The following is a 14,693-nucleotide window of genomic DNA, read 5'->3' on the forward strand; positions in this document are numbered from 1 at the left end:
CGGCTCCCGCGGGCGCAGGGCCGCACGCTGAGACGCCGCGGGGCCCGGGCCGCGCTGCCCGCGGCAATACAGGCCCCAGCCGCCGCGACCCCCCCTTCGCCCAGAGCCTGCCTACTGCCTCCGCCCGCGAGCGGCCGGGGGCCCCGCCGGGGCGAGGGAGGCGGAGCCGGGCCGGGCCCGCTCCCCGCGGCCGCCCGGGCCTCGCCTCCGCCATGCGGCGCGGCCGACGCCGGCAGGCCTCGGCCATTTCCTCGCGGCAAGGCGGCGCCGCGCCGCTCCCGGGCGGCCTCTCCCCAGCACCAGAGAGGCGCCGGCCGAGGCCCCGCGCCGTGCCGCACCGAAGGGCCGGCAGAGGGACTCTAGGGGCGGGCACGGCACGGCGCGGCGCGGCGCGGCCGGGGGCAGAGGTGCAACGCACGCCGCCCACCACGGCGGGGGGAGCGGGAGGCGAACCGGCGGTGGGGGGGCGGCCCGCACTGACCGTTCGCCCGCTTCAGGGCATTCTCGGGCCGCTGGAAGTACACCGGCATGATGGCGGCGGCCTCTCCTCACAGGGCGGCGGCGGCGGCTCGCTCCGTGCTCCAGCCAGGCAGCCTGCGAGGCCGGAAAGGGAGGGCGGCCCGTCACCCGCGCGCGCTGACGTCGGCGGAAGCGGAAGCTCCTCCCGGCGCGCGGGCGGGGCGGCTAGCGGCGGCGGCGCCGTGAGGCGGTCGTGAGGCAGCCCCGGGGCGACCCCGGGGAGCGCGGCCCTGCCGGGGCCGGGCCTGGCTGCGCACTGTTGCTGGGAGGTCCCGGCGGGGAACGTCCGCCCCCGGTGGCTTAGCCCGGAGCCCGTCGGAGCGGGAGCCGCGATGGCTGACGGCCCGAGCACCGGGGCGCTCGGTGAGCCCTCCGCTGAGAGCCGCGCTTCAGGCTAACGGCGTGGCTGGATTCCTCTGTTAGTGCCCAAGTGGCGTCCCGTGCTGTGCCGGGCCTCTCGGCGGAGGCTCGGGGACGGAGGGGTTACGGTGCAGGAGCCCGGTTAGGTTTGCCACAGAGGCAGGGGCCAGTCGCAGCGGGTTGTCCGGGGGTGGGTGCCGCCGGCCCCGCGTCTGCCCGGTCGGGGCAGACCCTGACTTGATCAGACCCGCAGCCCTCCAAATCGGGGAGCCGGCTTGTGGAGCTCCACGAAGCCGTTTGGCTAACCTAGCCTTAAGCTTTTGGATTAACTAAATTGAATGCAGAAGGACATTTCGGCAAAGAATTCATCACGTGTGCTGACCTTTGCTCTTGACAACTTGTTCAGCCGGTTCAGAAATTGTACTTTGGGGTAGTTGAGAACTTGCAGGAAGGCCCTGCTTCTGTGTGCACATAGTCCTCATCAGCTGCAGATTTCACTCTTAATCTTAAAAATTTGGGAAACTATTTCAGAGGAACTCGGCCGTTCCTCTAAAGAGCAACAGTAATAGCAATATTCGTATGAGTGTACATGTGATAACTACTAGTGCTAGTGTGTATTTTTCAGAACTACTGATGTGAAAATTTCTGTTGGCGTGTGCAGAGACAATGGAAGCTGTATAAAAGTGTGTGAATCATACACAAAAGTCCTAGAATAGCAGCAACAAAAGCAGTAGAAGAGCAGCAAGTGAATGTGTGACTATTGGGATATTTTGGATGAGTAAACAGCAGAATAGTGCGTCTCCACATAAGGCATTCAACACAGTATGCCCTTCAGTCTTTCCGCAGAAATGCGCACCTCTGCAGCTAGATCATTGATGACATTGTGACTGTAGCTGTGACCCTCTGCAGACCCGGCTGTCTTGCACTGGTTTCTGAAGTATACCTAAGTACGATTTTCCAAAAATATGTAGGTAGATGGAGAAGAAGTCTGTTTATGATGACTAAAGACAGCCTGTTCTCGTCTTACAAATTCTGTTTTGGTACATCTCTTTCTGTATACTTGTTGCTTGGTTTCTTTTTGCATACTGTTCACATTAACCATCTTGCATGGCCACCAGAAAGTTTCATAACTATTATACAGTGCATTTAAAAATTTACTTTTAAGGTTGGTTTGTAATCACAGTTTATTGCTAAACAGAAAAATGGCTAAAACTAAGATCAAAAAAGACAGAGTCACTGTATGGAAGCTGTAGCACCATCAGTGTATCCATGTAACACTGATGTAATGTAATCCCTTTTCACTCTGTTGCATGAGCCTCCATTCTAGAGTAAAAAAACAAAAAACAAAAACCCAAGAACTTCGCTTTTTCAGGCTCTATTCACTTGGGAGTTTCTCTGTGACCTTGTGTCCATGGTACCTCTTTGAGATCCGGTGACCGGTATTGTACACAGTGTTCTCCATCAGGCCACACTATTGATTTATACGATGGTATTTTAATACAGCCTGCATTGTGAACTGGCTTTGGCAGCCTCGATGTTTCTGTTTCAAACCACGGTTATACATTCAGTAGAGTCTTCATTAAGCTATTTATAGTGCTGAACAAGGCCTTTTCTTGTCTTCATAAAACTAATTTAGCAGTCTGTCAGATGAGTACCAGAGACACCGCCCAAGTCTGGGTGGCAGCTTCCCAGCATCCACAGGCCACCTGTGCCGTGTCACCGGAGCTAGTGCCTATCCTAAAGCCTTGCAGCCTTCTCTGGGGAGCATCTGTGCTCTGGCAGGGAACTGCAGGTGTGTTGCCTGGTATTTATTGCTGTTTTATAGCGGCATTTGCTATTCAGGAGCCCACTCCACTTCTTTCAATCTCTGAAGTTCCTGAAAGCCCTCCAGGCTTGAATCAGACGATTTTGTGTCAGGAGCAGCTTTTATGGTCTGACTCCTCATGTCTCTTTCTACACAGTAGCTAAGTACATTAAATGTGTGTGCTTTAACTTCATGCCTTTATGAAAATCATATGATAGGCTACCCTTTAGTGTGCTCCCTAGCCAGGCGTGATCCTTGACAGGCCTGGCCTCTCTCCCAGGACTGCACGTTTTCTTTAGCAGCTTCTGATGCTCCTGTAGTTATCCCAGGTATTTTGGAAGTTTCTTCTCCCTGATCTGTTTCTTCTTCCTGATCAGTGGCTGCTCTGTGCCATTAGCGGAGTTTGCGCACTATGGCTTCCATATGTGGCATTCAGGTGCCATTGTTCATCCAAACTTGAAAATGAGATCTTTTAATTCTCAAACATGTTGATGCATGGAGTTACTCAGGCATAGCTGTTATGCTTTATGAATATTCCTCACCTTACTCGGGCCGCCTTTCAGGCACAAACCAGCCTTTATGCATGCTCTGCAGAAGCACTGGGGAGGCCTGTATTTCAGGCTTCACTTCGGGAGGTGGTTGCCAGCAGGGCCGCTTCCTTTTGTGTCACATTTCACATAAACTGTGCCCTGTGACTTACAGAGCAAAATAATAAAGGCAATGAAAAAACCCTGTATTTTTTTCAAAATTATTTTTTTTTCCCCAGTTACTGCTGGAAAACAGGCTGGCAGGTACCAGAGAGGGTGCGAGGGAGGCACCACCAGCACGGCTGAGCGGGGTAGAAGAGGGAGCGCTGAGTAAATGGCGGCCGGGCGGCTGAGGGGACAGCCTGGTGGGCGGGGCGGGGGCGGGGCTTGCGGCGGGCGGAAGGCGGCGGGGCGGCGGGGCTGGGGTCGGAATATGGCAGAGCCGGAGGTGCAGCTGCTGCTGGCCGTGGGGCTGATCGGTAAGGGCCCTCCCGGCCCTGGGGAAGGGCTGGGGCGCGGGGGCTGCGGAGAGGGCCGGGCCGGGGCTCGGGGCCGGCCGGGGGTGCCGGTTAGCAGTGCCTCGCCGAGCTGCGGCCGCAGGGCCTGTCCCGGCCGGGCGCTTGCCAGCCGGCGGTTGTGCCAAGGCGTGCCTGCGCGCTGAGGCCGGCGTCTCGCTCTGCCTGTTACAGAGCTAAACCGTGCGCATCTCGGCCCAAGCCTCTTAAGTTCACGGCTTCTGAGGTTTCTATTATGAAATCAGAAATAGGAAAAGCAGGGAAAATCACAAATAAGCTGGTCTGGGTGCTTGTTGGTCAATACCTTGCTCATATGAATGTGTATTCAAACTCCTGGTGCTTTTTTGACCTCGTGAAGCAGGTCAAGAGTGGGTATTTATTGACATTTAAAAAATAAAACCCGTAGCACAAGTGCTGCCCTACGGCTTAAACTGTTGTGGCAGAACTGGATGTCTAGGGTCAGGGTAAAGTGGAATTTTAATCTGATTCCAGGACACAAACCTGATTAACCCATCGATTTACTTCCTTGCTGCTGTTTGGCATTCTCACAGTGAACATCTTTCCACCATAGAAAAAGACACCAACGGAGATGCTTTGTGGGTTTGGTGTTACCCGTCCGTAACAGCTGAACTGAGGAGTCTATTGCTGCGAAAGTGCTGCCTGACAGATGAAAATAAATTGCTTCATACATTTGTATTTGGCCAGTATAAAAGGTCATGGTTCTACATCACAACTGTGGAAGTTCAAGAGTCTCCAGCCTTGAAAAAGGTAGGACTTGGCAGGCTGGTTTTTCAGCAGAGTGCAGGGAAGACTTCTGCAGAGCTTCCTCTGGCAGTTTAAGCAGTGTTTGCCCATTGTATGCTGTGAGGAAGGGAAGGCATTCGAGGTTTTGTGTGCTCACAGATGCAGCTCTTACCCAGCTGTCTAACCAGTCCACACGTTTTGTTTTTCACCAAGACATATATTGGATGGAATTGCAGATGGATTGAGATACTCATTACCCAATTTAGATTCTTTGTATTAAAATGGAAATGCTCTTTCATGTCATTATTTCTAGTTACTTTGCATTTTAAGTTCAGCAATTTTTTATCTTTCTTTTTTTTTGTCAAAAAAGCTCTACAAAGGGTCTTTCATAGTGTCCAAAATCTTGTTTGTATAGAACTTGATGCCTTTTTTTTTTTTTCCAAAGGGTTGAGTTATATAGGTACTTTCTTTTCTGCTCCATTGATAACTGGAAGACTGCAAATACGCTTGTATCTTCTATACTTTCCCTGTTATGAAGATCAGTAAATTGTCTGTTAAGTTTATTCAGTTTTCATATTTCATGCTATATTGTTAAGCAGAAAGATAATGTGGTAATTTTGCATGCCCACAGCAGAACGTTGCTTCCCTTTCCTCACTCCAAGATTACATCTCCTATGAACCTTAAAGGTGTAAAAAAAAAAACCCAAAAAAACCCAACCAAACGATGTGTCCCAGTGCTGTCTCTGACAGTGGTGGTGGGAGATGCTATTTAAGGAGGACACGTGAGCCGGGTCATTGTCTGCAGACTTTCAGCCTCGTACTGTCCCAGCCCACAGTCATTTGATTAAGGAAGTTAAAGAGTATTTTTGTTTGTCTTTTTCTAAATATGTTGATGCTGTCTGCCTCCACAGCCTCCTTTGGCAACAAATTCTGGAAGTTTCCTACCTGCTGTGGGAAAGAAAAATGGCTTTCTCTCTTTTAAAATAATCTCATGAGATTAAAGGAAAGCAACTCTTATAGAGTAGATTAAGCAAAAGATAGTATGTACTAGAGCTGACTCAATGGAAATTAGTCACATCAGAAATCCGTTAACCAGGCCTTTTCTGCAGTTAGTAACTTGGATCTGCTGCTACCACTCACTTTTTCTTTTTTTAATTGAAACACCTTGTCAGAGTACTGCAGTAAGTTCAATAATGTGAAAAAGACTGTTCATATGGGGTCATTAAATAAGCTGTGTATTTTTCTGTGCATGTGTCTTACCCAGGTGACCCACTTCTCCATTGTTCTGATGGCCAAAGACTTCAACCCAGAGAAATATGCGGCCTTCACTAGGATACTGTGTAGGTCGGTATAAAAGCTGTTTTGAGGTACTGCTGTGTGCATGTTTAAATCTTGCCAAGGCAAAAGATTAAATTTCATTGTGTTGTGTTTGCATGTTGTCTAACAATCTGCTGGAAACTCAGTCCTACAAACTGTGAATCAGATTATGTAAATCCTTGATTTGAGCTTATCTTGGGTTCATGCAGTATGTGCTGGGTGAATGTCACTGCCCAGTAGGTTTTAACGTACCTCCCACCACCTCCCACCCACACACTCACTTTCTGTGAGAACGTATTTTTAAAAGGTATAAGTATTTGGGAAGAGGTCAGTGCTGTGTAGTCAAAGGTCACCATGTGTATGGTGGACAACTTCCATCCCTCCACAACATCTCTACTGCAGATGCTTCTTGCAGCTCCTCTGAACTAAGCACAGCACCCAGGGACGTTTTTGCTTTTCCTCTAGGAAAATGAGAGCCCTCTGCCTCTCGACGTCTGTGGCTCCGTCTTCTCCCTTCTTCCAAACAGACTGCCATCTTCTCCTTCCCTTGTCCCATTTACTCACTTTCCTCCACGTCCCCATTCTCATGATCTCTCGCTGCATCTTTCTTTGCTTTTACTTCAGTTGCCAAATTAGTTGGGTCCCGGTTCTTGATACCAAGAGTATTGCCTGAGATTGTGCAGCTAATTGGATGCAATTGTGAGGTTATTGTATCGCAGACTTGGGAATGCCGTCAGGCTTACCAGTTCTGCAGGGTATTGAAAAACTGAGATTTTTCTTTTTCACTGATACATGAAATATTTAGATACGCTGTGGATCACATTAGTGCTGATTTATCAGCTAATGCTTCTTTTCAAATCCAGGATGGATTCCTCTAAACATGATAACTGAGTTTCAAATGTGACATAGCTTTGTACTATAGCTAATATGGAAAACAGATAGTTGAGAGCTTCAGTGCTATTCCTGAAGTACTTTAACCTGTAAAATAGGTTATGGTGTGTGTCTGCTGTCTGGAAGACAGCTAAAAGTGCATGGATTTTGTTGGTGTGTGGTTGTTTTGTGGTGGTTTGTTTTTTTTTTTTGTGAGTATCAAGGACATAAGTTTCTATTTTTCTTTCATCATTTAACAAAGAGTACAGAAGAATGTCTAATGATACTTGGATTAAAAATGAAAAACTAACTAGTCACATGGTCTGTATGTAATAACAGGAGTTCCTGTAGTAGTTGCTTTTTCATTAACCAGGTACCTTCTAAGTCTGCAAAGAATCCTTAGTCTGGACACCTGCTTACACCTTTGTGCTATGGTTCTATGTTGGTAAATGTTGGTTCTTTCTCTTTTCCTCTTTAGTTGAGGAAACTCAAATAAAACTGCAAGGTAGTTTTCTATTCTAAAAGACATATGTTTTTGTGTGCACACTGAAAGACTTCTAATTTAGTATTTAAAACCTCAACCAGGTGTCCAAAATAAGAATTCTTGCCAATAATATTGCTAATTGTGATATTATGATTCCCCCCCCCCCCCCATATGTCTGCCAGTACTGATTACAGTCAAAATACCAGACTCTTCTTTTCACACAGAATCTACCTGAAGCATGGAAGTCCAGTTAAAATGATGGAGAGCTACATTGCAGTCCTTACAAAGGGGATCTGCCAAAGCGAAGAAAATGGATCTTTCCTCAGCAAGGATTTTGATGCTCGGAAGGCTTATCTTGCTGGTTCCATCAAAGGTTAATAAATATCAGAAGTCTCTATTCTGACTTCTTTTGTACAATATAAAATACAATCCAGTTTTCATGTGTACTTCAAGTAAATAGTGTTAACAGTATTATCTGTGCTGTTATTATTAAGCTTCTTCAAAAAACAAATGATAATACCAGCATGTATATCTTCTATAAAATAATTTTCCCCTCTTTTCTAGATATAGTATCTCAGTTTGGAATGGAAACAGTTATCTTATATACGGCACTGATGTTAAAGAAGAGAATTGTAGTGTACCATCCTAGAATAGAAGCCATCCAGGAGTTTACTAGGTACTTTGTCAATCCCTACCTCCCCACCCACCCCCAAAAGTCCAACAAATTCTGAACCTGCATTGAGAGAAATGCCCATATTTTAGGGAAAAAAATCTTTTCTGTTTATTGAAATCCTGCTAAATCCCTCTCAAGGCTTTAGCCATATGTTCGTCAACTCAGAGAAATTTAACTGTAGAATGAGTGATAAACTCTGCTTGCACTGATAGTAGAAATCTCTGTGGTTCGTGTATATGCATGCCAAATGAGACCTAGTTATACTAGTTCATTCTTATGACATGCATTTCATACTGTGAAACTTTAATTAGTATAAGTAAAAATCTACTGTATGTCAAGTACCAATCTAATTTTCCTAGGACTTTGCCTGCTTTAGTGTGGCATCGACAAGACTGGTCAATTCTTCATTCATATGTACATCTAAATGAGGAGGAAGTGGAAGCCTTAAAAGCCTGCACAGGTAGTGATGACTTATTAATCACAAATATGAAGAAAATTTAATTTCAGTTTCTATTGCTGCAAGGTCTTGCACCAGTGTTCTTTGGGGGGAAAAAATGGTTACTTTGCTATTAATGCTATTGTTCAAAGTTAAACAGCATAATTTTCTTTAGAAAAGGCAAATCAACTAAACAAGTATGTTAGAAGATAACTAGTTAATCTGGTGTTTCTGGGTGGATCTGCATCAGTCTACCCCTAATCGCAGATGCAAAGCAGCTTTCAGACTTTTTTTACGTTGTGATCAGAGGGATTGAAAGTCTTACTGTTTTACAGAAGCAGCTCACTTTAGATAAGCTACTTTTTTTTCCAACTTCTATGCATAGCTAGTAACTGAATTTTTAGGATTTTTTTTTTTTTTCAGTTCCTAACTCTGAAGTTCCAAATTTTTATTCTGACTGCTGCCAGTGAAGCCTCTGGCTCCTAATCACAGGTGGACTTTACCAGCTATGTAGAAGTTTGATCTGTGAGACACATTGTTGTGTATGCGTAGTACTTAACGCATAATCCAGGAAGAGGCCCTTGGTTTATGCAGAGGTTAGCATGACACATAATGTGGCAATTAAGAGGCTTCTCTATACAGAATAACGAGCAAGCAGACTACTCATCTTCAATATTTCTACTGCATTACCAACAGTGCTTGTTTCAGCTCACTAAACATCTTCCACAGAGAAAAGCTGCTCAAAGTTTGCTCACCTGGCATGCTATAAATAAGAAAATCTGCTGGTTTTATTCCTCTGTTCCAATCTAATACTGACTTAGTGACAAGGGGCTCCAGAGTGGAGATTCTTTTAAAGAGGAAGTTCAGTGGCTTTGTCATTTGCAAATGGATAATTTTAGTAGCAAGGTAGGAAGAGAGTTTAAAATTTCAGATCGATAACCTTTTTATATTGCATATAGTGTTAGTGGTTCATCCATGTTCAAGGCAATTTTAGAAGTTGATTTTTAACCTCCTTGGAAGTGAAGCATTCTGCTGGACACGCTTGTTAAATGACTGATTATATCAAGAGAGCAACCTCCTGGGTCCAATAAGTATTGTGTCAAGTACTCTTAGAACAGACTTTAGGACTGTGATTTTCTGCAGTATCTTGGTTTGGTTTTGTTTTTATGAAGATCCTAATCTTGCCAAAATTCTGCTCTCTAGGTTACATTGCTGGATTTACAGATTCTGAAGTGAACAGTAGACCAGACCTCTATGATGTGTATGTGAATTTGGCGGATAGTGAGATCACTATTTCCCCTGTAGTAAAAGGTTGGTTGCTTTGTATATTTTGGATTTAGAGGCCGTTTATTCCCGAGTTGATGGTAATCGCTGAACCTCGCTGTAGGTCAAGCAACCTTGATCCTTCTTCCATCCGGGTTCTGAAAAGTCAATATGTAAGCTTCTGTCTTTCAGTTTTATTGAGACCCTGGAAGACTAGTGAAAGTTGGAATTTGGAAAGACATGCTTCATCTTCCAACAAATGTACAACTGAGATTTTCAAAACATCCATGTTAGACAATTACATGGAAGAGCATTCAGCTGAATGCAGAGATATCACGAGTCTTTAGAAAAACATTGCACTAAGTACTTGGAGATTGGGGACTATTTGAAAGGAAAGCTTGTATGTTGCTTGTCATCTTGCTGTTCCTTGTCATCTGCTTAGGGCTGCTTTAGAGGTAGACAATTTGCCTGTGCTGGCATGGCTGTTGATACGTCAGGTTACTGCCTTTACCGATAGATTTCAAGTGGCAGTCATGAAGAGGACTCCTTGTTTTGGCTTGTTATTCATTTGCATTTCTAGATATCACAGAAATGGTCATTTTACGTGAATGTGTACTATTTCCCCCCCCCCTTACTCAGAGGCAATGACAATGGGAAAACTTCACAAAGAAATTGGACAACTAATTGTTCAATCTGCAGAAGATCCGGATAAATCAGACAGCCAAGTCATTAAGGTTAATATATATTTTTTTAATTTTTATTTTTAAATCTAGTTAAATTACTTCTATTGCTAAATCTTGGTGGAAGGGGGGAGTAAGAGGAAGATTGTCTCTGGGAATAAGTTGATCTCTTGTACCTTCTGCCTTTTTACAAATGAGCATTTTTATTCATCATACAGGTTTTTAAGGATGACATAATTGGTTTATATTATCTCTTGGGTAACCACATTGCTGAAGAAACTTCAGAAATTGTATTGATTATAAGACTTCCAGTAAAATTAGTTTCCCAGTTTTATTCTACAAAGCATGTATTTTGCTCAATACCTTGTCAATAGTATTGTCAAATATCTTTGAAAAAGTCCTACTGCGATATGGCTTCTCAGCTATAAAGGCTGATTTTTATGATGATTTTTTTTTCACTTCCTTCCCTATCTAATAGATTATTAGACATTTCATGACTGAGGACTTAGTCAAAAGAGCTCAGTTAGGCCAGCGAGAGGAGCCCGTGGAGTGGCAGTGCTCCCTTTATTCAACGTCGCACAAAAGCAGACTGAAGAGCTGTTGCAAATTTGCCTTAAAATAAATGGGGTCTTTATTTAAAATGAACAATTTATTTATCATTTTCTTTCTGTTCTGTTGTTTTTTGGGTTTTTTTTAAATAAGTGTATGTTAAAACATTATAATAGCTAATACTATATTCATGGTTGCTTGTTTTTCTGTTCTTCAAGGATATTTCTCTGAAGACAAAAGAAATCTTGGCTACTTTAGCCTCACTTACTGAAGTTTCTGATGGCAATGAAAAACCAACCCTTAACTCTGAGACCCTGAAACAAAAGCGATTTCCACCAGCTACAGAAAACTTTCTTTTTCATTTAGCAGCTGCTGAACAAATGCTCAAACTCTGATTTTGATGCACTGCAGTGTTATGGACCAATTCAAAAATATTGTCTTTGTCATACGGATAGGAATACCTGATAGTTTATATGGAAAAATTAAAGGTATAAGAGTGAATGTCATATTTACCATGATGTAATGCAGATTATCGGAGCTTGACCTGGAACATACGGAGGCATATTTGGCAACATTCCTAGTGTCATTATCTTCCCCAACTATAACTTTGTATATATGGCTCCCCTATTTCATATCACAGTGTGGGTGCATATACAAATAGCATGTGCCTGTGTGTCCAGGCTGTGCCGGACATTATTATAGTGGCCGTTTGTCCTGCAGGTTCCAGATGTCGGACAGCTCTATTCTTGTTCTGACTTGTCTTCCTGGGGTCTGGAACATGGGCTGCAGCCCACGTGCTGTAAAACTAACGCAGTTTGGATGTGCTGGTCTCTGCACAGGGATACACTGAACACGCAGTTGGTCTGAGTGCTCATTCTGGGCTTCCAGGTATGTCAGCCTGTCAGGTACTGCTCTTGCTCTGGACTGCTTGATACCTGGAAATCCCAAATAAATGGACAAGTTCTCTTCTTTCTACTTGAAAATATCTAGGTGTAACAAAGGATGTCTGGGAAAATCTGACGTGGTAGCCTTACTATATAAAGGAAGAGGTATTTTAAAGCTCAAGTGGGAGTTGAGCACCTCTTTTGGACTCTTGCCTTAGAGGTTTTTCCCCCCTTCACTCTGTCCCATGCCTCTGATGGAGGGAAAAGAGGACAGGCTTACTGTATTTAAAACGGGGCTTCCTAGGGGGTCACAGCCAAGTGCTGCTTTTCAGCTGGAGTCATTTAAGAAGTTGTTAGGGTTCCCTGCTGAGAAGATACCTGGCCATTCATTCCTGATCCATTTGACAGAAAATCAGGTGAGTTAAAGCCTGATGAACTAGAAATGTTCAAATGGCCAGGTACCACAGGTAGAGCACCAATCGCTTAAACTGATGGAGCTGTAACACGGGTACTATCTGATGGTGCTCTGTGTAGACTAAATGTAGATGGAAACTTTTGAAGTAATAGTGAAAACTGGGAAATAGTTTAGAGAAAATTAAAATTTGCCTACTTGTTTGGTTGCATAACCATAATTCAAGTTTGTTTTTTTTTTTTTTCATTGAGCAGCCTGAAACTAACTGCTTTGTAATCTTCTGAGAAGAATTTAGATTCTTTGTAGAGAAATACTCTGAGCCAAATGATCTGTATTTCTTCAGAACTGTCCACAACAAATCAGTCAATTCTGCAGTAGCACTTTGTTATAAGAAAAAATAACCTTTTTCCTGGCCTTTGTACATATAGGCTGTAGCATGTGGTTTTACATAGAGATTTTATACTTATGATTAAAACTTTAGTAATCAATATTTATATTGTTAAATAATTGGATGTTTGCTATTCTGAAACTGGTAGAGCTCATCAATAACTATGTGCAAGCAATATTGGTTTGAAAAAAGGTTGTCCTTTTGCTGTGTATCATACGTTAAGAAAATCTATTTTAGAATGTGGATAAGGAATGTGGCATCTATGTATAAAATGGCTAGTTATTACAGTCAGTAAATGAAAGTGCTTCAGAATAATCCCCTATTTTCAGGGGTGTAAAATTGTACTTTAAACACTTACTCTGCGGTTTAAATTCTGAACACAGAAGAGTGTGCTTTTTTTTTTTTAACTTCTGAGAAAAATACTGCAATTGCCTTTGTTTACCTGTAAGTGCTCTGCAGCTTTTTTCCCCCCATTTGCCCATTAATGTTTTTTCTTAATGGTTCGTTAGTATTGCTGCTTCTGTTTTGGGACTCTTACAACAGTCAGAATAGCAGAACTGCAAAATTATGCTGAAAATTCTATTCATGACCTCCTTTAAAGTCCACTGAAATGGAAGTCTTTCACCAAGGAGAACCTGAACGTGCTTTCAGTCAGCTGTCTTAACACCAAGTTGTAACTGTGAAGAAATTGACATAGTTTCTTATAAACATAAAGCCTTAAGGAATATCATTAAGGTAGTATGGGTGTTAGAGACAACCACAAAAAGCAGAGAAGCTCAGTTACAAACTAAATATTGAATGCTTACTTTGCTTTCTGTTTTGGAAATTTTTAAGTTGAAAATCTTGGTGTTGTGTTAGATCTTGTATTCTGACGTTTGTGTGAAACAAATGAAATATAATTTTGCACTTAAGGAACTGGACTCATAGCATGCTTATGTCTATTAAAAAAATCCTGCAGTCTACCCTTTAATTTATGTAAATGTATTCTTGAATAGATGTGACCACTGAGTCACAGGCCTTGGCTCTTAGTTTCGCAACACTAGGATTAAGCTACAGCTTGATGTTTAGGTCAGAAATGTACTGCTACGCATTCAAACAGTTTTGTCATCTGTGCTGACTTTTTTGTCAGCGCAGAGAAAGATGTATTAGCCTCCCTCAGCTTCAGTACTTTCAAAGGATTGTCCTAATGTTCTTGCATTTTCTTAACGACTTTTGACACTGTTTCCTCTCAAAAGGTTTAGAATAAAATGGAAAAATCTGGAAGGTCAGGACAGGGAAAGATTTCTGCTTATTTCTCACTTCCCTTTCCCCAGGATGCATACAAGCGGACTCTGTGTGCAGTTGCTGATTTTGCAAAGTCAGATGACATCCTTTCTTCTTCCTCCTAGAAGCAAAGACCATGTAAAATGAAATTTTCATTCACATCTTCTCATCTTACTGCCTTTCTGTTCTTGGATAAATATGAAATGGTGAATGATGGTTCCTGTCGACCTGCTAAGAGACATGCCTCCAAAAGGCATGCAGCACGTAGAATAATTGAAAGCCTTGAATTCAAATGAAAATTGTAGCACTGCTCCTTCCTCAGTTGAGGCAAAAGGTACTCCCTGAGCACTCCGCCTTGCTCATTGCCCACGTGAACCAGTTAGTGTGATAGCCGTAGCATAATATCAGCACTATATGTTTGCAGATATTGGAAGGTAGATAGTGAACAAAGCAAAGGCTTGCAAAGGGGAGCAGGATAAACAGTCAATCCCTCCAGTTGTAATTTTGCTGAGTAAATTGGGCTAGTCCCTTAAGGCTAACTGTTGTTTTTAATGCTTTCATCCCTGGGGTTTAGTCCCTGGTATGAGCTGTTCTGCCTTGTTTCCCCCGCAGGCAAGTGGGGGGAATGTTCTGATTGAGAGCAATACAATGCTGTGTAACCTGGAAAAAATTGACACAGGACATCTGACAGCATCCATGGGCTGGTTCTGGTTTCAACCTCTGACTGCTTCAGTTCCCCAGCTACCAAAAGGGCTAATGATAATTTGTTAATAGGGTGTTGTGAGATGTCGTTTGAAGCAGCTAAATTTATAGATAAAAAACAAGCCATAAAGCTCAGTGTAAGAAGTTCACAGCTGCCTCGTACTGCCTTATAGCCTTCCCTAGGCAGCTGTCTGGCTGGAGTCCGAGTCAGAGGGATCTTTGGTCAGGTGAGGTCATTCCTTGTAGTTGCTGAATGATGCAAGGCTCAGGAGGAGGCTCCAAAGACTGGGCAACAACTCCTTC

The 14,693-nt window shown here is 43.6% G+C and overlaps 2 protein-coding genes across 5 annotated transcripts in view; one reads left to right on the forward strand and one right to left on the reverse strand.

Annotated features, from left to right (window-relative positions):
* Nucleotides 1–604, reverse strand: part of EIF3A (eukaryotic translation initiation factor 3 subunit A) — a 35,807-nt gene extending 35,203 nt beyond the window's left edge. The window contains exon 1 of the mRNA XM_076339110.1: nucleotides 482–604. Within this exon, the coding sequence (XP_076195225.1) occupies nucleotides 482–530 (49 nt within the window). The 5' untranslated portion in view covers nucleotides 531–604. The remainder of the gene's footprint in view (nucleotides 1–481) is intronic.
* A 150-nt stretch (nucleotides 605–754) lies between these two features.
* Nucleotides 755–14,117, forward strand: DENND10 (DENN domain containing 10). 4 transcript variants are annotated; one of them, XM_076339114.1, is made up of 10 exons: nucleotides 3,636–3,689; nucleotides 4,297–4,493; nucleotides 5,734–5,813; nucleotides 7,365–7,513; nucleotides 7,705–7,816; nucleotides 8,173–8,273; nucleotides 9,453–9,560; nucleotides 10,152–10,246; nucleotides 11,462–11,629; nucleotides 13,739–14,117. In XM_076339114.1, the coding sequence occupies exons 1-9, from the start codon at nucleotides 3,644–3,646 to the stop codon at nucleotides 11,606–11,608; spliced, it is 1,035 nt and encodes a 344-aa protein (XP_076195229.1). In that variant the 5' UTR covers nucleotides 3,636–3,643; the 3' UTR covers nucleotides 11,609–11,629; nucleotides 13,739–14,117. The 4 variants fall into 4 exon arrangements, with proteins under 4 accessions (XP_076195227.1, XP_076195229.1, XP_076195228.1 ...); XM_076339112.1 differs by lacking the exons at nucleotides 3,636–3,689; nucleotides 13,739–14,117 and adding an exon at nucleotides 755–882 and having other exon boundaries at nucleotides 10,960–11,527; XM_076339113.1 differs by lacking the exon at nucleotides 13,739–14,117 and having other exon boundaries at nucleotides 11,462–13,395.
* Nucleotides 14,118–14,693: the final 576 nt, after the last annotated feature.

Source organism: Aptenodytes patagonicus, chromosome 5 (assembly GCF_965638725.1).
Source record: "Aptenodytes patagonicus chromosome 5, bAptPat1.pri.cur, whole genome shotgun sequence".
Classification (NCBI taxonomy): Eukaryota; Metazoa; Chordata; class Aves; order Sphenisciformes; family Spheniscidae; genus Aptenodytes; species Aptenodytes patagonicus.

Coding starts and splice junctions, on each gene's coding strand:
- DENND10 (XM_076339111.1), top strand. CDS start 3,644: ATGGCAGAGCCGGAGGTGCAGCTGCTGCTGGCCGTGGGGCTGATCG. Junction 3,690..4,296: donor GCTGGCCGTGGGGCTGATCG/GTAAGGGCCCTC, acceptor TTTCCACCATAG/AAAAAGACACCAACGGAGAT. Junction 10,247..10,959: donor CAGACAGCCAAGTCATTAAG/GTTAATATATAT, acceptor CTGTTCTTCAAG/GATATTTCTCTGAAGACAAA.